The sequence below is a fragment of the Vollenhovia emeryi genome, unplaced genomic scaffold (assembly GCF_000949405.1).
Source record: "Vollenhovia emeryi isolate VEMERY1.0 unplaced genomic scaffold, V.emery_V1.0 DF939126.1, whole genome shotgun sequence".
In the NCBI taxonomy this organism is placed as follows: Eukaryota; Metazoa; Arthropoda; class Insecta; order Hymenoptera; family Formicidae; genus Vollenhovia; species Vollenhovia emeryi.
The window spans coordinates 214,801-238,495 of NW_011967240.1; the positions used below are offsets into that span (position 1 = coordinate 214,801).

Genomic DNA, 23,695 nt, shown 5'->3' on the forward strand with positions numbered 1-23,695 from the left:
AGGTGCCGCGGGGCAACTGCGCTCCGCGCGATTCAGCTATTACCTAAAGATCCAATTTCGCCGTGCCTTTTTCCACCCGTCACTGTCGGACGGCAGTGGCAATCGGCACCGCTCCACCCTCCGCGGGACGCGCGAACGTCGAACGAGATTGTGGATGGGGATTGCGGAAGGGCATTTAAACACCTCGGATGGATCCGCTGTCCGTCGCGGGTGAAGAACGAGCGAGTCGATGGATTCGCGAACGGATCCGCCTATCCTTCGTGCGGCGATAAAACGCAGCTGCGGGGCCGCCGCCGCCGCCGCCGCCGCCGCCGCAGCCGCGCAGGGAATCCCCGGAACTTTGCGCCGTTCGTGCAGCCGCATGCGAATGTGTCATGTAACGCGATTATCTTGGATAGGGCGAGGGCGAGCGGTGGTTTACACGTGCAGCCGCGAGACGTGGAAGTATGTATCGGGTTAACAATGTTGAGGGCGAGGGCGCGAGGGGGTGGAGGGGCGAGTTGCGAAACGCCGCAATCTGATTCGCACGCTGAAACGCACGCGATAAGAAACGAGGAGCGCGCCGTGTTAACTTCCGAGTTAAACACTCCGCTCGTCAGGATGCCAAATTTATCCGCCGCATCGAGTTACGCGCCCGGTTGTCTGAAACGGCCCAGTAGCTCTCACGGCCCTCCGTTCTGCGTGTCTAGATTTTTCTACGCGACTCATCATCCCATGGAAAATGGACGGGGATTTACGAGAGGGAGGAGAAGACGATTCAAGTCTTTTGCACTGTTCAGGATTGCTTCGAGATCGCGAGGGAATCGCGATTCGACAATGAACTCGACGGAGTTGTCTTGTAGGAATATCCTGGCCCCGTCCTCGAAGGGTACTGCAAATATGTGTTGACGGGTCCCTTTCGGCATTTACATCAACGTACACATCGGCGACAGTATATTCAGAAGTCGGCACAGTCTCTATAATTTATGTGGGACAAACCCCGACTGCGGGGTTTATGGGGGTCGTACGACGCGGCTGGATAAGGAACGGGCGAGATATCTCCGGCCTTAATATGATCGGCGACGCCCTTAATCCCGAAACCCCGATCCCGCCCTCCCGCGCGCGTGGCAAGCTTGCTCTAGAATGAGGACGAAATGGTGGAATCGCGGGAAGCTCTCATAAAGGCAGATGCGGACACGTGCCTTACATACTAAAGCCCGATCCTGCGCCAAAGCCGTCGCACTGCACGTTCGTGGCTATACATAGGGTGTTCCAGAACTGTCGTGTCGCCTGCCAGACGTGGATTCCACCGACGATCCGGAGAGGGTGGGTGGGACCCCGGGGTCTCCTCATTCGTTCGGCAAATATTTAAATAATTCCGATCCCGTTTGTCGAGTTACTCGATTCTATCGTTGCGCCCGCAACTTCCGTCCGGCCGCAACAATTAAGTAAATGTCGCACGGCCGCGCGCGCGACGCTATAGTTCGCCGTGTAGCTCGCCACTTAGCGCCGGGGGTTCGATGAAATCGGAGTCATCGCAGACGGTGTTACAGGCCGCGCCGGCATCCGAATTGAATTTCCGAAAATTCCACGCGAAAACACGTCGGTCCGACGAGCCGGGCGCGGACGGACGATAACTCCGGGATTCCTACGCGCGTCGGGATTCCGTCGCCGTAGTTGTATTGTCCGCGCCGGACAATGCGCCGGCTGATTGCGAAGCGGCCGGGCGAAAACTTGACCCGAAAATAAACCCGAATCGCTTCAACGCCCCGGTCGACCGCCGCCAGACGCAGCGGCCGGCTCGAAATATAGAGAGGAAAGGGGGCAATCGACATGGGGACTCCCTGTACCGAGTGTGTCTTGGGACAACTGAATCTACGCTTAACCGCATGTACCACCAGACCAGGCACATACCTCATCCGCAATAAACCTCGAACGTAATGGAATACCGATTTTCGATTTATTTCAGGCGGAAATTAAATCGACCGTAATTAGATTTCAGTTTTAATCGTAGGTCGCTCTTTCGTTAACTTCGCAAATCAATTTTCAAATTGTGCAACTTGAATAAATAAAAAGAATATGAAAAACACGGTCGATTAATGTACGAATCTTACAAATGTAAGAGAGTCGGAAATTACGAGCAGTAAAAGATATTATATTTAATAAATAATTGTTATAATACAATAAAAAGGTGAATAATTCGACACCACTGGCAACAGGGAAACTTCCTTTATTCGCATAACGTTTCGGCCTTAGGTTTTGGGCCCTTATCAAGTGCAATCGAACTCATTCAAACGGCGCATGGTATGTGGTCAAATGCCATCGGGCACCACTGTACAAAACAACGCAGAGTTACAGTTAGCAAACAATGAACTACGCAAAGTTACTTGTGTACTATATGCAAAAAGGTTTATAACATAAATAAATTAAATAAATAGATCCATTAAATAGGTACATTTAAATTATCAATACGCAGACAAATAATTATTAACAAAGGATAAGCAGCGTGAACGATTCGACTATCCTGTCTTCTTCGGCACAAACTGATTAAATAAATACTTTCTCAGGTATAGCATCAATTATTAAAATTTTCAAATGCAATGTGAAAATATTGCGATACGTGGTATATCGCGAATTAAATTTTTCTCGATAAAAAGCGACTTTGGAGAACATCCGCAGAGTGAATGCGAGCAGGCGCTGAAACGATTCTTCGATCCAAACATCGGCCGACGCTATTGTCGTGCCATCGCAGGTGAAATGTCGATCCTGTCGCTGTCGCACGGGAAAGCAGACGTAGACAAGAAAAAGCTTACGTACGCAGCGACGAGTCACGGTGATTTGCGAAAGAGAGCGGTGCTCTCTCCTCCCTCCAGCCGCCCGAAAACCGCGCACGTCGATCGTTCAGCGTTTCCGCGCGCTTTACGAATTTTATTGCGTTACCTCACGTATCCCACGTGTTGTCCAAAATGTCATAAGTTATAATCGTTATTCCGTAACAAGACCCACAACAATTTGAACGGGTCATATCACAATCTACTCGCTAAAGAGGTCGCCCTCCGTCTCTGTATCCGCTAACGGATTCCTCGGAGAGGAAAAACGAATGGGTGAAACGGTAGAACGCTGGCGGTGTAAAAGTCCAGTAACGTAAAACACAACGGCGGCTATTCTTAGACGGCAGCAACATTCCGTAAACCGTGTAAAAATGCAGCGCCCGTATCGAATGCTACACCCGATATCCGGGAGGAGAGAAACTGGCGATGGGCCGGCAGCTTAGTTTTACTTTCCGCCCGTAGTAATGCATGGACTGCTCTTCCGCTCGATTATAAATACGAATCGGAGCGTGTGCGAAGATCGTCGCTCGTTTCTCGCGGATGACTTGGTCCGCCTGAGACGGTTTATATTCTTCGCGGGTGCGCGATACTCGCCGCTAAACGCGCTATGGTATCTCGTAAACGAGAAAGAAGGCGGATATAGAACACTGTTCAGAGAAGCGAATGAAGATTATACAGTATGATCCAGTACGGTCCGCGAAAAATTTCAACGTGGACTCTATGCGAGTGTTAAATGACTTTTGAAAAATAAATCGCTCGTAAATTTTTACCATATTCTAAAAGTAAAAATTAAAATGTATAATCGTTAGTTAATTTGCGTTAGAACAGAGAAAATTATGTTTTTAATATAATTATTTCAAAAGCACGCGGACGAAACCACAATTCGAAAGTACACTGTTAATAAAACTTTGTGAAACAGAGTTTTAAATAACGATTTTAATAATTTATTAATGTCTATTTAGAAGGTAGATTTTTAGTTAAATAATTCTCCGTCGAGTTATTATTTTTATGGCTACTTTTTGGATCCGCCAATTGAAATTGGTTTCGTACGAGCAACCCACTTGCCTTCATCCGATTTTGCTGTGGTCGTTCGCTTCGTCTTTTCGTTTCCAATAAATGTATGTACACGTTAAAGGAAAATAAATTCTATCGCGAATGATACGTTCTTTTAGGATGTCGTTAAAGGATGTAGTGGATCTTTCCCCACATATATAACACGTGATCCACTGGCCGTAAACGGGGCGAGCGATAAATCTTTATAGCGAAGTTATTTCGAAACTTATTAGCTGAACATGCATGATGCAGCTCTTTCGAGAGCTCAATGTGTTACACATTAATCTATTACGTTAATATATTATATCCTTCGGAAACACATTACGAACCCGGATATTAAATACACACGAAATTAAAGTCGCGGCTTTAAATCAAGCAATAATATCGTTTTAAAAAAACTCGGTTAAATACGCTCGCAGGAAAAATAGACTTTCTTTTTCTTTTTTCATTGCCAGCGTACCTTAAATAAAATGTAATATTTAAATTTTATACAATTATATTAAGTAAAACATACATATACATATATTGCTCCATTAATATTTAATGCGTTTTACATCGCAAAGTATTGATATCATTTTAAACAATGTTAATTTAAAAAATACTCATTTCGAAGAGTTCATAATTCACTGGAATAATTGGAAATAAACCGTCTATGCAAACTATGAGACAGCCGACTGCCATAGCGGAGGCTATAAACTGTTATGATCCTGTGCTATCCTATAACAAGCTTATCTGCGGGGTAGGGTCCCGGTTTTGATATAGGGCTTGACCATAACCGCGTAAGCAGAAAAGTACTTGTGCACACGTTTTCACGACGGTATTTATCGCGATATTTCATACAGCGCGGAATATCCTACGCTTTTTTTTCCGCTTCGCGGATATTTCCACCTGAAATTGTTCGTAGAGTCCAATGTTACGTTAACATCCGCGCGTTCGCCGCGCTGTATACATTTACCTCCTAAAATTTTTTAACAGGATCCATTAGCGAGTTTGGCGTTGAAATTAATCACTCGCGCGCGTGCGCGCGCGCGCGTGAATCGACGAAATTGTTCAATTAGTTACTCGTTGCTCGGTAAACTAAGTAAAAACAAAGTTACGTTCGCACTACGTCCTTTCTATTCCTTTTTTTATTACGGGATGAAATTTTTTTTACACGTAAGATTTCCAAAGTCTAACCCCAAAACAAGTTCGTCGATTTGCTACCGCAAACATCTAGCGCGAGCCTCCAGCTTTCTTTTATGTTAGGTCGCAGAAAATTGCTAGCTTCCCCGGTAATACGACTTCGCGTTGCTTCCTGTTGCCATACGTCCTCGACAAACACGATCGCACACGAAGGGAAAACGGATTGGTCTGTCCGGTGTGGTCCGTCATTCTTTTCCACCTATTCTCCTTAAACCCACCGGTCCGCTCTCCATCCACTGGTCGCATTGTAATTCCGACCGAACAGTTTCGCTAGTGGCAAGTCCCTACGTGCCCGGCATGTCAAATTCGACATATAAAACTGCCGTGGAGACAGTAACCGTTCCGGCTTAACGTATCGTCGGCACGTGTCACCGTCCGCGTCGTCGTCTTCGTCGTTGTCTTCGTCATCGTCTTCCTCGTCGTGCTAACTGCCGTCGTACTGTGGCTATTACTATTGCAAACGCGAGGACGCCCGTAAATAATTGGTATCGGATGCTCATTAGCTAAATCACCCACTGTTATCGCCGAGTCGACTCACGAACGCTGTAGCGCGACGATAAAATACATTGGATGGAATACAGGCTGTCTCGAAATAAATAAAACCTTCACGAACATATACAATGGTATGTGTCTTGTCGGTTATTTTCTTCCGTGGGCTGAAATTTTTCTAAATACTATATCGAAAATCTGATAAATTAGTCGGGATATTTATGTTGTGCCGAGTTGAAAAGTGCGGAATTAAGTTTTGAAAGAATTATCGCAATTTCCATTCGATTCTAAGCAAACTGTGAACGAAGATTTGACAAATTTAGGAAATGGTAACAAATATAGCGTTTTTCCAATTTTTAAAAAAGAAAAATCGTCTATGTGTCTGCTCGGGTATCTGTTGTCGGCAGAAAGTACATTGTATTTAGGACGTCATAAGAACAAATGGCACGTTTTATTAATAGGCGGTGAACGAAGAAAGAAATAACGCGGAAGGTTTATTAGTAGTGACCCTTTATTCTCAAACGTCCTATCACGGATCGTTATCGAGCATCCATTAAACATTATCCTTAATTAGCTGTTGTCGAGAGAGTAAATTTAATTAAATCGACGACCACAACTATTCGTTTGACAAATAAAAGCGTGTGGAACAAGAAAATTTGCCGTTTAACCGTTTTGTTGCGAAAAGCGAGTGGTACCAAAAGCTACCTCTGAAAGTTGTACTTAAAGTTCAATTGTTTTATATCTGAATGCATAATGTCCTCTTTCTCTTGTTCCACAACGTGAAATTTAATTTAGAATAACAAGCTTTAAACTGAATTAGCAAATTTATTATACATAAAAGCCACATTATCGTCCGTAATAAATTATAACAGATATACATTAAAATATATAACGTAAAATTAAATACTAGAAGTAACAACTTTCCAAATAAATTCTCGCGTACCGTTTCGCACTGGAACCCCGACGAATTTTGTTACACGCGATATTTATTCAGCATGCCAAAAAACTATAACAAATTTTTCTATCACAAAAAGTATCTACGATGTTGAATGCATTTTTGCACTGAAATACATTTCATGCGAAAAACGTTCAGAAATTATTTCCAAGCGAACGAAAAGCTGAACAAGCGTTCCTGCAAAAAGCATACGTGAAAATTAAACCGCGAGGCTCCCCGCGAGGAATGTGTCACATCAATTAATGGCGAAAACTTACAATTAAAGTACAACAGTATTCCAGCGACGAAGACGAAAATGACGACCAGGAGCACCAACAGGAGCAGCAGTATCGTTGGCCTGCACCAAGGGCTTCTGGTCACCTCGGTTTGCCTGCTGTCCTTGGATCGTTTCTGATCGACCACCGCGGACTCCCCGCTAACGTTCACCACGACACCCTTGTACGTATATTGGGGCGCTTTCTTGTCCGCCAGGAAGCCATGATCGTCCTCAGGATCCGAGTAAACCCCGTAAGCCTCGAAATTATTTTTCCTATATCCGTTCATCTTCTCCGCGCCGGTCTCCTCCTGATCTTGATGCTTCCTGACGTACGCGCCGGAGGAAGACGAGCCCAGCTCGCCGATTTTCAAGGTTTGATCGTACGACTTGTCCTGATATCTGGAGGATGAGGTGCCCTCATACTTGGCCCTCTCGTAGCTCTTCGAGCTCGTCAGCTCATACTTGGTCTCGTAGCTCTTGCCACCGCATTCGTACGACTGCTCGTCGTACTTGGGCTCAAAGGTGGGCCTGGACTCGTAGGTTGGCTCGTAAGACTTGCTACTCTCGTACCTCGGCAGAGTGCCGTACATCTTACTGACCGAGTGGTATTTGCTCTCATATTGTCTGACTGGTGGCTCCTGTTGTCCGGCGCAGGTGCCCAGGTCGTAAGCGGAATCGTGGGTTTTCACACCTGACTCATAGCCCTTGGAGGCGGCCGGCTCGTATATCTTGCCCGCATGATGATGGTGAAGGTGGTCTTTCTTGGGCTCCAGCTTCAATGTCTCCTCGGCGTAGCGCGACGCGTACTCATAGTCGGTCAGGTCGCGCGAGTATCGCCTGCTGGGATCCTGGAGCTCCGGATAAGCTCTGCTGAGCTTTTGCGCGTCGTTCCGATCGTAAGGCGCGTCCAGGTCCGATTCCTGGTAAGTGCGCTGATCCACGCGGCGATCGGTGCTATATCTCAGTCCGTCCTCCGGGTAGATCCTGTTGTCGTACCTCTCGAGGTTCTCCCGATCGAAGCCGACACCCGCCTTACGATCGTAGTTTCGGTATCCCCTCGACTGATCGTGGTAGGCCCCATCGTAGACCGGCGCCACCGCGGCGGACGATTGGGGATCCTGATAGGACTTGATCTCTTGGTACTCCAGGTAACGGGAGGACCTTCGCTCGTTACCATAGTCCATCGAGCCCTCGACCACGTTAGGCAGTTTGCTGCTCAAATTCTCACCGGTTCCGGCGGATAGCGCCTGGCAGGTCTCCGCATGCTCGACCAGATTCGGCAGCCGCGACAACGAGCTACCTGGCGTGTTCTCCGTCAGGTCGAGCTTGAGGCCGTTGCTGCTGGTCCTGCGCATTTTCGGGGATTCGCATGATCGTTCCGCGGGACCGCGCTACAACCCGTGGACGATAGCGCCGGCGGTAACAGCGGTAATCGGAGTCTGTCGCGCGCTGGTTAATTACGAGCGCATTTTCGTGTTAGTAGCGGGGTTAGTGGGTGAACACTACTACTCCTGGAAACAGAGAGAAAAAAGGAAGTAGCTGTTAGTATGGTTAGTGAAATTTATATTTCTACAATTATGCAATAATAAGGATTTTAGGGACTTGTTAGTAAAGTAATAAATTATTTGGAGAATATTTAATAAACAATTTGAAACAAGGATATTTCAGCTTAATGCCTGGTTAGTCACTAATTAATATATTTGTAATAAACCACTTGATGTTAATTAATTCAAGGATTTTTCCTAGTGCGAAAAATTGTACTTGGCATTCGATAGTTTCATTTGCTTGTACACTTTCTATAGAAGGGGCTGGCAAGCACGCGTGCGTATTTATTAGCGGTTCGTTATCGACGCAAGTATATCTCCCGATACAATATTCGAGGGGAGGAGGAGCAGGAAGAGGCAGTCTGTAAGCGCTTCTCTAGACCGCGATTGCCCTCCGCATGCTCGGTAGCTCACGAATGGCCACTATAGCCAATGATGACGATAATACTCGATCGTGCGTGACCGAAATGCGGCTGCATCGCAGTCAATGATAATGCGGCCGTCGAGAATGCATATCGGACGGAGTTCCCGGAAAATTGAAGTAGCTTAAACACAATGAATACACGATAGCAACGTTTCACGTTCGACAAACCATTTCTCCCGAATAAGGATTCGCTTCTTATAGCAATTTCACCCTTTTCCTTCCATCTCTCTCTTTATTTCTGTTCCGTCTCCACATAATTTCTGCTTCATGTTTTCTATATTTTCAATGTTTCTTCAAGCATTCAGTATAAGTGCTAACGATATAAGTTGATCGTATAACGTGTGCGGTCGTACAATAAGATCTCGCCATTTACATTGTTACGTGTGTTCTAAAAGATTTTATTTTCAAACAGCCTCACTAAAAATTATCTTTTATAATTTAAAAGGTTATGCAGAGAGTCTACAATATTTTTGATAATGCATTACGTCATTGCAAGACTGTAGAGCCTACAGTCTTTTTCGGAATACTCAACAGGAGGGCAGGAACCTTGCTATTGTTACGTTATACGTTTAACAAGAGAGTTGGTAATATTCCAGACATAGACGCGCGGTCGCATTTGTCGTAAATCCAATCGCTTTCGTCCTATTTTTAAGGTACAGCTACACCCTTCCAGGAGAGAGTACTTTGGATCATGGATTTAACGAAGTCTACATTCAATAGAATTCCGATTTTAATTTGTTGAATAGGCCGGCGTTGCGCCGTCAAATCGACGCCGGATCGATAAATCACATTATTGAGCTAAGTCTTTCGATTACAGTCATATAATACCGTCCGCCCGGCTCCGTTCTCATTGTCAGTCGACGGGACGTATTCGCGATTGAACGCCCACGGCGGATCGATCGATAATTAATTAAACGCGATTGCGGAGGAACGACAAACGTCGCGCACCCGGAAGTTTCTACGAGAATACTGACAAGAATACCACCGTCTACCGTTTCTCCCCGTACTTGCGGACTTCCTCGAGGAGTGTTTCGCAAACCCGTCGGCTACGACGACGTTTGCCTTACATTGTCATATTGCATCCGAAACGGCTGGGTCTGCCTTTAATCCTTAATGAACGAGCCGCTATTACGACGTAACTTTAATCGAATAAAGTTTCGATCGTTGTGAGCGTTGATTTGCGGGAATTATGAGACGCGAAGACGAGGGACGGAAACTCCACAGCTGAAGAAAGACACGACCGTAGGGAGATAATCCAACTGCACTGTAATAAGATAGGTTGAGGTAACCAAATTCAGATGCCAAATTCGGATCAACAGTTTGATAAGTCGCTAATAAGCGACATAAAAACACGTAGACGCCTGTTATGATATCGACAGTATAGCATAACATTGTAAATATATAAAAGAGCAAAGTTTAAGTGAGTTATAAATCAATTACAAATGCAAACGCCATTTAGGACCTGGCACAGATGGAGGTAGCCACTTGAATTAAGTACTATGTGAATCCTTATATCGTATTTTTTCCCATCCTGTCCCGCGCACCGTTGCAAACGGACATAACACAGGCTTTTGTTAGGAATCATTATCGTCAGTGAATTCACGTGTTATAAAATCGCTCAACGATTGTTCTAAATTATCTAACAAATGCTATACTAGTTGGCTAAGACGCCCGTCACGGATTGAGGGAGGTCCCAGGTTCGAATCCTGGCTGAGGTGATATTTTTCGCAATAAGAATTTTAATTTTTAGTATGAGGAAGGGAGGCTGTTCGCGATCGGACCATCCACGCGGTTCGCAGGAGCGCGGAGCGCGGGCCGATCTGGCTACGTGCTGATCAGCTGATCGACGATCGCGTCGGGACGGCGTGATGCGCATGCGTCAGCGATTCCACCGAGTCATCACATTGTTCGCCGAAACCGGCTCCGGTTTCGCCGATTTACCCTCTCCTTCGTAACACGAGATTTATGTGCGGTTTCTCGCGATCCCGGAGCCGTTTCACCGGGCACTCTAACTTCGCGAGTATTCTCCGACAGATATACGAGTCTCCCGCGATCTCTATTGTACGATCATATCGACGATTCGCGTATTCTGTTCGACACTCGTGCGTGCCTCAGTCTCGGTAAAAGCTGAAGTCAAGGAAACACAGTCGGGTCTTCCTCTCGCATTTAGTCCGGTATCTTCAATTTCACCGTCCGCTCACCTCCTGTAATTTTCTCGCTTTCGTAGTAACAAAATTAGATGTATTGATTATACAAGGATGAAAATCACGCGCCTGCTTAAAAGTTCATCTTTGAACGCAGCCAGAAATTCTGAGTGAACTTCGATCTTCTACCAAAATCCCGTTGAAATTCCGTCCTTGTCTTTGTCTCTTCGACCGACAGTTACTCGTGCCTCGCCGTGTAATTTTTCTCCTTGTCCTCTCTTTATCTGCCGACCCGTTGCTTCGATGTATCGCGACAGTAATTTCCTTATCGCCCGTGCGATATTGTTTGGTGACGACGACCTAACGACTCGTTGAGATTATTCGTCATCAAGGACCGCATCGAAGCTTAACCTTTGTCGGTTTGAAACTGCTCGACAACGCGTGTGCGCGGTTTTGAGTGCTCGATCATTGCTTACTTCTACTCGTTGCGTGGTATCAATATTCGAGAATTTCGCTTATCGCTTCGCGCCTCTATCGAGGTGGTCCCGGCATTCGTTTTGGCCTGAGGCGATCCTCAGCTGTCCCGAAACAGGGACTATCGTAATATATGCTAAGTATAGTATTTTAATATAATTTAGACAAATCGTTCAGTGATTTTATAACACGTGAATTCACTGACGATAATGCTTCCACCTAACAAAAGTTCTTTTGCAACGGTGCGCGGGACAGGATGGAAAAAATACGGTGTATGGATTCAGATAGTAATTCAAGTGGCTACCTCCATCTGTGCCCTAAATGGCGTTTACACTTGTAATTGATTTATATCTTGAAGGGCCGAGTTAAAAAAATTTAGTTGTTAAGTGAGTTACTTTAAAATGTCGCTTATTAGCGACTCGTCAAATTGTTGATCCGCATTTGGTCACCTTACCCTAAGGAATAAACAAAGTTCTAATTGACGTGTTCCTATTAATTTAAAAACGAGCGAGCGATCTACGATATCCCCGCTTCGTTTAATTTGCACTGGAATAAATGCGGGTAATATGTCGTAATCGCTGCGCCATTATCAGTAATTATTTCTCGATAGTTTCAAGTAAGCGGTTTAACGCGACGAAATGAGAATATTTCAGCGTTAAACGCATCACGCCGATAGGAGGCCGCATTTCCTTCCGGGTGAAGGCGATCAATCGCCGATGATCCTCGCGCCGGCTACAAGCCGGCGCTGTTCGTCATAAAATTTTCTCTAGCGACTAAACTGGAGTAATAAGTATGACAAGGGCTCAAAGGAGATTGCTGTTCCGCATGCAAATATGATTAGTTCCGGCGCGTAACTTCATTTGCGTATATTAAAAGCGCGGATAGCTCACTTTATGCAAACGACGACGGGATGGGCGTCGAGAATGAGGAAGGAGGAGCGGGAGGGAACGGGTGGAAGGGTGGCTGGAAAGGGGAGATGAAAAGGGTAGGAGAGAAAAAAAATGTTTCGCGAAGAATTATTAAGTGCGAGAGGAGCTGCATTGGGGAAGAATAGGCGATGGGCGGAACGGGGCGCGAGGAGAGCGAGGGGGAAAAAAGGGTGGCGTCCTTTTCTGGTTCCTGATTGCTGGTCGTTAAACGTCCCGGCCGCGCGCCCGGCGCCTCGCACTTAAACGTTACCGTAACTTCGTAGAGACAACGGTAATCGCGTGTCACCCCGTTTTGCGTTCGCAAAACTGCATCGGACTATTATAAGCTCGTCGCGTGAAAAGTAAAGGGACATTAGCCGGGGAGAAAGCGTATATCCCCCAGTTTGTCTCTGTCACGCCTGACGTTCATTTGTCAAGCGTTCCGATCCGCCAACGTAGGTCCACGACAGAAACCAAATATGCTTGATACCGAACACAGCCTTTTTCAAGCTAATGCGGCAAATCTTCGGCGTCCCATTTGCGCCCGCCTCTTTTTCCAGTAACTCAAAATCCGACACGGTGTCATTTGGCGTCGTGTTTATTTGTCACAATACCTAGCGTCAGAATAGCGGTAGGCTTTAATAAAAATCACGATGCAGTTGAAGCCCAGGGGCATCCGTCGTATTTTCTCGCCCCGCGTTCGATCCGCGTTCTCTTTTTATCGTCAATGTCACGCGAACGACGGTGTCCGGGGGAGGGGGGGAGGGGGATTTCTCTCTTAATGGGAATGTGCCAGAAGACTTGGAAAGTACATCTCGTCCCATCTGCTCCATTCTATCGCTCGGACAAAACTCGGATTTCATAAATGGCGGTACGCTGTGCCCGGCGCAACGTTCGACTCGTTCGTGGAGCGAGAGCGGGATATCCGGGACATCGCGACGAGAACACGGAATTAATCCGCCTCTACGCTTTTTGCCCTCCGCAGTCGCGCTGTCGCGCGCGTTTCCTCTGGCGTTTCGCGTCGAGTGGCGACGATTATTGTCGCCGGTAAACGCGCCCTGGCTACAGCCGGAAACAATTCGGGGCCGCGAGCCGCCGGATTAGCAAACGCAAGCCGTGCGCGCCATTCTCTCGGTTCCCGTCCCGCGTTCAAATTCGTCCTTTCCCTCTCTGCCCTCTCTCCTCCCCCCCCCCCCCCGAATACCATGCCGTATGTACGGTCGTATGTATGAAACTATTTTGCTTAATGAAGCGCCGTTAAAACTTTCCCCGATAGGAAACCTCCGAAACCCCGAGTTTCGCCCAACCTTCCCGCGTGATTCTCGACTTCGTCGTCGGATCCTTCGAACGTCGGCAGATATTCCGAAATTGCGCGCGGCATATTCCGCCGACTAATAATTCCATCTTGGTATGCGCGGCCACTCGATGCCGGGGAACTCATGACTGTAGTAGCACAACGTATAAGACAGAGCTCCAAACGTAAAACATTTTGAGGTATCGGTCAATTAGAATCGTCACATCAGGGCGTGAAGACTAATTGTAAGACTAGGCCCGGTCTACGATGAGTTATTGGTCGTTGGTCACAAGTTGAAACTGTATGTCAATCCTTTTTCTTTCCGGGTTGAAGAAAAATACCGACATAGAATTCCGACTTCTGACTGACGACCAACAACTTATCGTAGACCGGGTCTTAAGCAATATTTAACACGTCAGGTGCTGTGTCGGTCACCAGTGTTCGACGGTCAACTTTCCGTTCAGGCCGCGTCAGCCATCATCACACGATATAAAATGTAAGAATAAGATTATTATTATTGAAATCATATTTTTTTCTTACGTGGCGTAAATAAAAGGGTAAACAACATTGGCTATTGTGCCGTACAGACACTTCGCATGGTTATGAAAGCTTGCTGTTCTTAACCGATTAACGGAAAAATCTCGTAGTCCGCGTGGACATCGCCGCGTAAACCTGCCTTAATAAATAACGGACCGTGGACGGTTATTAAGAGAAAATATCTAACAAGATTAATATCAACGCAGTTGAAGTTTCGCCGAGGTACTTCGATGTTTCGCAGAGGAGGAGGAGGAAGAAGAAGGTGGAGGAATATTCGAAAGAAACAAATTAAATTACCTTAGGGCGCTTAACTTCACTTACTTCAATTTGCTTGTGTAAACAGTGATTCTCTTACCGCAAGTCTCATTTCACAGAACTCATAGGCTTTGATAAATTTCGGATAAATTTTTCTTCAGCGAAAGTTTCTATCTTTCTAATTTTCAATTTTTTAATGTATGTCTTTAGTAAATATAAACCATGAGTTTCTCTGTTAAGAGAATTCTTTTTAATTTTTATTATGAAATATAATTAGTTTTGCGATTGTTAATCATTAGTAAAAATATACCATGCTATCGAGTATATGTGGCTTATTTTTCTAATTGTGAGCAGTTAGAGTCAGTAGAAGATACGTGCTGGAATCTGTTGTTGCACGTACTCTTTCCTAGAAATCTCTAAATAAGCTTTTACTTTTGCAACAAACATTTTAAGGACCATTTTTTGACGTTTTGTAGAGTACACGATGGAGGCAGCGGCCACGGACGATCGAGAATGAAATTGCGTTTTGTAAAGTCTCGATGAAAAAATAAATAAATAAAACGTGTCCAGCGCGAAAATATTTACAGCCGCGGTTGCGAATATTTGATTCTCGTGCGCGGCCGAATAACACGCCTCGAATGATGTCGTTCGATGGCAATTTTTAGATGCGTACACCAGGAGGTGGATTCGTACGTACCTGACGGCAATTTGCCTACGGAAAAGCTGAATTAGTTCCGGCTAAGATTTGTTTGCCCGCGAGCTATCTAGCGAGATCGATATTCCTGGCTATGACGTTACAAGCAATCGTCGATTCCGGTACTCCGGTATTCCGGTCTGAATTTTCTCCGGGCAAATGGCAACGAGAGAAAATAAACCGTATCCACAACGTATTTTTGTGCGTAAGTTCCTTGGCTGGATTTCCGCGGAAATTCCTTGCACCGAGCTCTGTTTCGTCCTTAGAGCCCTTAAGAAGTCGGAAAAATGTAAACTCCTAAATTTGTAGCCGGTGGAAATTGTGAAAAACATGTTGTGCAACTGAATAATATAACGCGTGTGATTTTCCATCGTTCGAAAATATACAAGTCCTGATAACTACAGTAACAAATATTAAAATTTTCGGCCCGGGGTTTTATTCGGAAATTGCAACGCCGCGGACACATCTGCCGGGGATAGTCCATCCGGTTATTCCATAAACAATTTTTAGCGATATTCCGTCGCGCAAAATCTGCCCTACATCGAAAAACATTATCGGCTTTACGAAGTTTCGGTGCAGCAACTGCATCGGCAGGATGCAGTACGCGGGCGTCATTTCCCGGCCGTTTATTCGGCCGTTCGGCACGTTATGACTGATCTGGCAGCCTACCACCCCGCAAATCACTCGCTCTTGTCGCGAGTCCTGCCGCCACCCCCTCTCCGCTCCCCCTCTGGCGACCGGGACTCTCGACGGTCCCGTAAAAACTCTTGAATTATTTATGTTTTTTCCGGGAGCCCGCAGTTGCAGCGCGGGATGCAAATGCATCTTCTTTTTTGCCGTCCCTTTGAATGTTTAATGTCGGCCCGCAAACAGAACTCAACCCTCCTTCCCATTCACCCCCTCCCCTCTCTCAGCCTCCGTCAGTTTCCATCTCCCACTCTTTGTCAGTCGGTCAGCGAGACGTGGAGAAGCAAGACCGGACAAAGGTAAACGAGGTGAAGAAAGTTGCCGTGGAAGAACACGAAGAAGGTAACGGATGGTAATTAGGTTAAAGGCATTTATAAAGGTGGAATTACCGTGGCTGAGAACAATTGTCAAATGAGATATTAATGCAACGCCGATCATTGCGATTGCAGAACTTAACAAGTAAAATAATAATATAAAATTAATAAGCAATTACTAAAAAGGATATTTAAATATTGATATTCCTGAGATATAAACATCTACTTAACAAACAAGATACGGCTATTAAAAATTCTCGGATTCATTCCAAACGGAAAAAGTCTTGAAGAAAAGTATTTAAGCTGCAGGAAGAGAAGATTTCCCTCCGGTATTTCGCGTAAGTTTTATGTTATTATATTTATATCACGTAAAATATTTACAGAGTATCCCATTGAAATTAGATAAAATAAGGACTGCACATACGTAGCGTGTATGGAAATAAGTGCGTTTAAATCGTTTGTTTTTCTTGCTAATATTACAGCAAATATAGGCACAAGAGACAGAGCGGGCGGGAGAAAGACGGTTAAACGCGCCGGGAGAAGGTTAGATGAGAAAGCAGGCACAGGTGAAATCGATTTTAGCCGGCTGGTGCACCGACCTATCGCGCGAGTCTCGAAAGTTACGTATTAGGTGCTTCAGCCGTAATGGGCGCAATCAAACGTTAGGATTACCAGGCGAGAAGAGACGGGGGTGGGGAGGGGTGACGGAACGGTTGAAAAGGGTTGCCTTGCAGTTTCAGGTGCATGAACGAGCTTCCCCGCATAAGAACACGTGCACCTGCAGTGGCACTAACGTGCGACCGTACGAGAATTATATAACGTACGGCGTTAAAGTACGTTTGTTTGTTCATAAAAAAGGAAGCTGCGACGGCGAATCCAACGCAATCGACCATCTCGCCTCGAGAATTAATGCCAATTACCTTCGCTTACGCGTCTTCTTCCAGAACTGTTTTAATTGTCAGCATTGAGAGAGCAGCTCCGTAACAAAATTCCAGCGCTGAAATTTCACTGCCCGTTTCGAATTAATTAGCGAATAAGATTATATTTATCCGTACGTTGCTAATTTAGAGAGGACTAATATTTTCATGTTTTCTTTCTCATAAAACTAATAACAGTTCGAAGAGTCCTTTGAAAAATATTATTATTATCGTCATTAATATTTCGACGAATTTCTGGTAACATTGATAACCCCGGCTCGAAGAGAATCTCCACTGGAAAATATTACTATTATTATTCCGCGACACATATATATGCTGTGCAAACACGACGTGGCAAACATTTTCGTAAGATCCACTGCGGTGCGCAATTGCGGTATTGGCGAGAGATCCTCCCGCCCGCAATTTGACGTCACCGCAGAGTCACGTGATAAAGCGTGTGTAAACAGAATTACGAACGTCTTTCTCCTAATTTTTAGCTTTATCGCGTCCAGCTCGGCTTTATCGACATACACGCCCGGATTTTCGCCGCCGTACGGTACGATCGCTAGACCATATAATGTTGAAAAATATGCCGCGCCCGACATTTTCGCCCTTGCGCGTCACCGCCTGCAATCGCTTTTCCCCTTTCTCGATACAAGCGTTAACATACTGTCGACACACCACCGCCACGTTGCCCTCCGGTCTAATTTTAAAAAAAGGCCGTTCCACGCTTCGGCACAGCTCACCACATCTTATTGTTTCGGCACAAGGTCCACAAAGGCTTTGCACGATATCGGTATTATTTTCGTGAGAAAATATTGCAAGGTTTTATTTTTATAAGAGAGTTATATGTATAGCCGTAGGGATACGCCGTATACGCTTTTCAACCAAAATTTTTACGGTCCACGTGCTAGGGAACGGAAACATTGTCACCTTCGCTTCGCGAGAACGTTCCTACGAGAACAATCGCTTCAAGATCGCTTCTAAAATTGCGCATCTGCGCTACTCATAAATGTTAACGTGGGTGCGCTAAAAAACACTAGAAATCGCCATTTTATTCTTATCGTAGTAATGCTTTTATGTGCATGACATTCTGCTTTCTGCTGCGCTAGTGGAAAAACTCTTCGATAGCCAGCCATATTGTCGGCAACATACGCGTGTGTGTGTGTTACTGCAAATAAAAAATATAACGTGTTCTCGAACGGCGATTCCACTATGCTTGTCTGCGAGCTGAATCTGTCTTAACTGATATCTGCTCATCCAACTTTCCTCATAATCAAACATCGTGGTACAGGTGTCGAATTTAATTACACTCAAAAATATGATCTTGCAACTACAGCAACAATTTTCTAGGAACGAAAAAATAACTGAGATATACAAATGAATAAGCAATACCGCGAAGTTGTATATGTTTTGCACTTAATCAATTTAAATAACAGAAATCGAATTTCTGTCCGAACTGTTAGCGAATGTTAGGAAGAAAGTCTTTCCGTGACGCCTATCCATTATCACGTTTGATTGCGGTACATAAACAGTTATATTCCTTTCAGAGATTGTCCTAGCTATGGTACCGAAATTCATCTTTATTCAATGTGAATGATTAATAACATCAAGAATTATTTGCCAGTACATGACTAACAATAATTAAGCTTTCAATCAGATTACGTATGAGGTTTGGGTACGTTTCTTAAAAAAAAAAACCGTCTTGTAATCCCCGAGGGGAAACAATAAATTATATTATAATTAAGCTTTCAATCGACCATAACTGGCAACGTGTTTTTAAACACAGACAATTTCTTGCTAAAAATATTACCTCAGCCAGGGTTCGAACCTGGACTTCCCTACTCTCTACATGCCTCAGTCGAATTCGTGAGACGCCCACTTAGAAAGTAGAAAAGCCTAGGTTCAAACCCTGGCTGGGGTAATATTTTTCGCAATAAATTTTCTGTGTTAAAAACAAGTTGCCAGTTATGGTCGATTGAAAGCTTAATTATTGAATGATTGATATTTAGCCATGAAACCTAAACTTTCCATATTACTATTATAGAATGTTGCTGCTATAAATTTTGCAGGCTACAAACAATTTTCTAACAAATACAAAAATTAACGATACATTTTTATTGCGACCCCTAGAAATCTACCTGGGTTAGTAAGATATTTTTTTGCGTCTGCGTTTCGGTTCTACTGAAAGTTAATCGGAAGGGAACATACACTTCGTGTAGTCCACTCGCATCTCCGAAAGCCCAATTCGCCTAGATCCTCTAATTCACCATGTTAAATGGTTCCGCAGCGACGTGGTTGACATTGAAACGGTTACTATTTTTCTCGGCTTGGCCCGACGTATCTGTGGTAGCTCACACAGCAGCTCCGCGGGACACCCTTTTATACACGTAAGGCAGCCCGCGCGCTCTGAATGAGAGGGTTGCGCGCGTTGTGTTCGTGGCCGTTAGGCTACCCCCGGTATGGCCCTTCTGCGTCCAGCAGGAGTCCGCAGTGCACCCTCGAGGGCACTTTGGTGCTCGTGCAGCGTCTCGGCCGGAAGGACTTTCACGTGGAACGACAACGCCGACCTCTCCCCACCCCTCCCCCCGTTTGCCTATTTTTCTCTTCTCACGCTCGGCGCGCCTCTTCCCTCTCTTTTTCTCGACGCCGTTAAATAAATACTTAAATAAAAGGAACAAAAGGTACGGTCCTTCCGTGTCTCCTTGTTCTTTCCCGAAGCGGGGGACCGTTTCGCTGGAAAGCATATTATTACCCCTTCCCTCGGCCCTCGACCAGCGTCGCTTATCATTTACGTAACATCTGACTTATGACGCTCCTTCTACCACTAAAAGGTTTACCTCATCTGGCGTTGTTGGGGATACAATGGCGACTAGATATAGATACTCCGCCTCATTTACTTGTATAAAGTAAAATATTATTTCTAAATGAGAAGAAAGAGAAAGCGAAAAAGAATATGGATATTTGTCACATCTTGTATCTGAAATGCATGCACAAATGAAAGGGTGATTATTTAATTATATCGTAAAGTTTTCTTATTCTTAGAGAGAATTATTATTTATATTTAATTAAAATTAATTTTACAAGTTGATAACACTTGGATGTACGTAATGTGCTAAATATTACTAATGTGCAAGATGTGTATTTATATGTATATGTTAATGTGCAGTATCAGAAGATATCATTTATAGATACATAGAAAGGTATCTCAAGTATACCTAATTCTATCCTAACATTGAATCCAAACACATCTGTATCTAGATTGTTAATAACACTAATCCCGTGCTAGAAGAGAAAACTCTTTCGTGTTGCAATTAAGTGCGATTTAGACGACTAAAAGCCGTCGATTTTTCTCTTTCACTTCTTTTTTTCGTTTTACTGACCGGCGAATGTTGTTTCTCCGCCAACTTCCTTTCGCCCTTCGTAATTCGGTTTTCCACGGTCCAGTTAATAAAGATCGAACATCAACAGTGCAGAACAAACACAATTATCCCACGGACCTTCGAAAACGATCACGAGATTTTTCAAGTCGCAGTTCTCATCTAGCTTTAAGAAAATTGACAAATACGGAATTATGTACCTTCGAGAATAACTCTGATTTCTTAACGTCATCTAAAATTACTTTAACTTAGAAAACTCTTCTAGTTATCAAGATATTTAAATTGGGAGAGGATTCTAATTTTTCTTAGTCACACGGTCAATCAATCGAAATTATTACATATGCAGTTATATAAAATTGTTAGATTGTCAAATAGCTAAAGTACATTTAGATGTAATTGCTGAATTCTATAAATAGTTTCAAGTGAATGACTAATAGTACTCTTCGTTGCAATTTCTCGCGGGGTGACGCTATTTCGGATTAACTTGACAGCATTGTTAATCGAGATTCCATCAAGTCGCGCCGCCGCAGTATAAACATCCGGTTAATCGCGCATAACATTATCGCGGGGAAAAAATACAGTCCGAGGAGGGTGTGCTTAAGCCGAGGGAGCTTCATCATCGAGTTGCGAGAGGAGAGTTTCGCGCATAATACGAATTTATCGATCATCGCGGTCTTTCGGTCTGAAAGTTCGTTTCCGACGAAGAGAAAAAAAAACTGAAAAAAAAAGAAAAGCGAACTGAATTGCGAAATTTCAGAACGGCTGGAAAGAAGGATCTTGCGTAAGCGAGGCGACGAGGGGAAAGCAGGATCGGTTTACGCCAAACCCGCTCGGCGAAAAGACTGCAAAGATAGCAGACAGGAGATAAAGAAAAAAGAAAGGGAAAGAGAGAGAGTACGACTGTTCAGAACGATGCATTCAGACAACTCTATCCTCGGGATTTTTCCCTCTATGCACACTTACGCGGTACGGCCTCTCATCGCGCTTTATCCGTATCTTCTCTCCTCCTCTCTCACTCTCTCTCTCTCTTTCTCTTTTTTACGGAAATGCTAAATTACAAAAATAATGGAAACTGTTTAAACTCCTCAAACGCCAACCTCTCAATCTAAAGAGGGCTGTCGCATTTACAGCTTTCAAAACAGAAAGGTATGTCGCGCAAATAAATGTAATAAATGAGTAGCGTAAGGGATGAGGTATAATCTCGCTTGGATATATCAAATGTAAAGTTTGACAAGTGAAGAGCTAACAATATCCCCGACTGGATTCGGTAAATGAAAAAGCCTGTCAAATCTCCTGTCAAATATCAATGCGGAAGCGTAAAGCTAACAACGCAATACGCTGATATTTTTTGTGACGGCTTCGTTTTGCATTGAAGAAGCGGGAGATTTAAATGGTCCCGGACTCGTCTGAAGAAAGGACGCGGATAAAGCAGATCGGGGGAAGAGAGATCGCGAGATAAAACGATAGGGTGCCACCGGTCGGGTTTACGACGGAGGGAGACGGGAGGGTGCTTGAAAAAAGCGGCCGAGATAAAAGTGCTGGCAGCAAGCGCGACCGAAAAAAACCTCTCCCTTCCGCGCCGCGATCCATCCCCGCATAATTAATCAGTTTCGTGGGGCAGTAATTACAGTGTGTTTCCGCGCGATCGCCCGGATGGTTTCCGCGGGAAAAAGAAGCAAGGGAATGAGGCCGGGAAGGGCGGAGAAGCAGAAAAAAGATAGAACAGCCCGTGGCAAGGGATAGATAGTGCGCTTCGAGGAAAGATAGGATGATGAGGGGGGGGGGGGAGCGCGGGGAAGAGGGGTAAAGGGATAGTGGCTGCAAGGATGCAGTTTTTTCAATTCGCCGCAAACAACGTGCCGTCGATAAAATCTGCATTATTCTGCACCGCGCCGTGCCGGTTCGTTAGTATTATATACACTGTTAGGCGAGATTATGCTCCCACAGAGAGAGGATGGTAGATTTACTGGACTTATTTAGAAGTGATTATGTAGACCGGAAGAGAGAAAGAGAGTGAGAGGGAGGGAGAGGGAGATGTCTGGTTTCTCATCCCTGCTAATAAACAACCGCTATTAGCATTATAGCTAGGGAATTCCTAAACTTTTCCGTCGCCTCCGCCTCCCCTCCCCCTGTGGATTTTACACAAAGTTTATGTTCAGAATTTTCAGCGTGCAGCATCGCTAGACCGAATTTTATCTGTTTAAAATAACGGGGTGAAAGATTAAATGCGTGAATAAAGGTTAAAATTGTCTACGAGAGATACGTAAATCTATCGCTTTACTTGCAACCCTAATTCGATTTTTGTCGGATCTCCGGTGCGCGTATTGTTGCGTTAAAATAATTGCAAATTCACAAGTACGAAAAATTGATCGAGAATCGATTTTAAGATTTGTCTCGTATTACACATAACGTGGAAATTATTATTTAAGATTGCGATTGATAAGAAATTAATTAAAGTGTTACGGCGTATAATTCTCTTGCCGGTGGTATCGTTATTAGGAATTTAAACTAAGATCTCATTCATATGTAATTACGTTCTCTGCATACACCGTATACAACCAGGTGCTCGAAATAGAGATTGTACCAAAAATCGTGTATGTAAAATATTCATAGCAGCACCGTGTGGATCGTCAATAATAATAGTTACTGATCTAATCAAACCATAGCCACTAATTTATTCAAATATCGCTATGTTTGTGTAGTTATAAGCGATTATCGTTACGCGCCGAGTGCTAGAATTTCTGTTCAAGATATCGATTCTGCGTATCAAGCGGATGGAATCAGCAAGTAAAAACGACGATATTATCTCTGCGACACATATAAATTGCGTGTGCATAATTAATCGGGCTGACAAACGTTCTCTAACATTTTCTTCGGAATTTCGCGCATCAACTTCGACGGGACCGCGCGGATGCTCGTTCAATTTTTTTTTCTCGTAAGCGCGTACGTCTCCGAGTTTTATTGAAAGCGGCCAATCGTTCGGTTCGATCTGCCGGCGTACGGCGGCCGCTGTAAAATTCTCCTCTCTCGCATTAAAATCGTAAAACTGGACGTGCGTCGAGATTGCGGCGCGAAGCGCCATAAAGCGTTACCGACATCCTTGAATTACGACTAGTCTCGCCGGACTTCGATCCGGCCGATTCTCTTCCGGCTTGATCCAGCGATTTCTGCTTCACTTCGAATTCGGCGGAATTCCTCATATACGATGGTACGATCCTTTCACACTCTGCTCTTACCAGAATAAAATCTTCCTACACGGAGAGAATTTTCTCTTAAAATTTATCCTGAAAATCTTGTAATTGTGGGACAAGACGGCGTTTCGAAGAATTTTATGAGTTTTTTTACCTCTATGAATTTGGCACCTCATGTCTTAAAAAA

General features: G+C 44.6%; 1 protein-coding gene across 1 annotated transcript in view; it reads right to left on the reverse strand.

Moving 5' to 3' along the window:
• LOC105569156 overlaps positions 1-23,695 on the reverse strand; it is a 200,596-nt gene that overhangs the window by 115,177 nt on the left and 61,724 nt on the right. The window contains exon 2 of the mRNA XM_012025356.1: positions 6,747-8,256. Within this exon, the coding sequence (XP_011880746.1) occupies positions 6,747-8,100 (1,354 nt within the window). The 5' untranslated portion in view covers positions 8,101-8,256. The remainder of the gene's footprint in view (positions 1-6,746; positions 8,257-23,695) is intronic.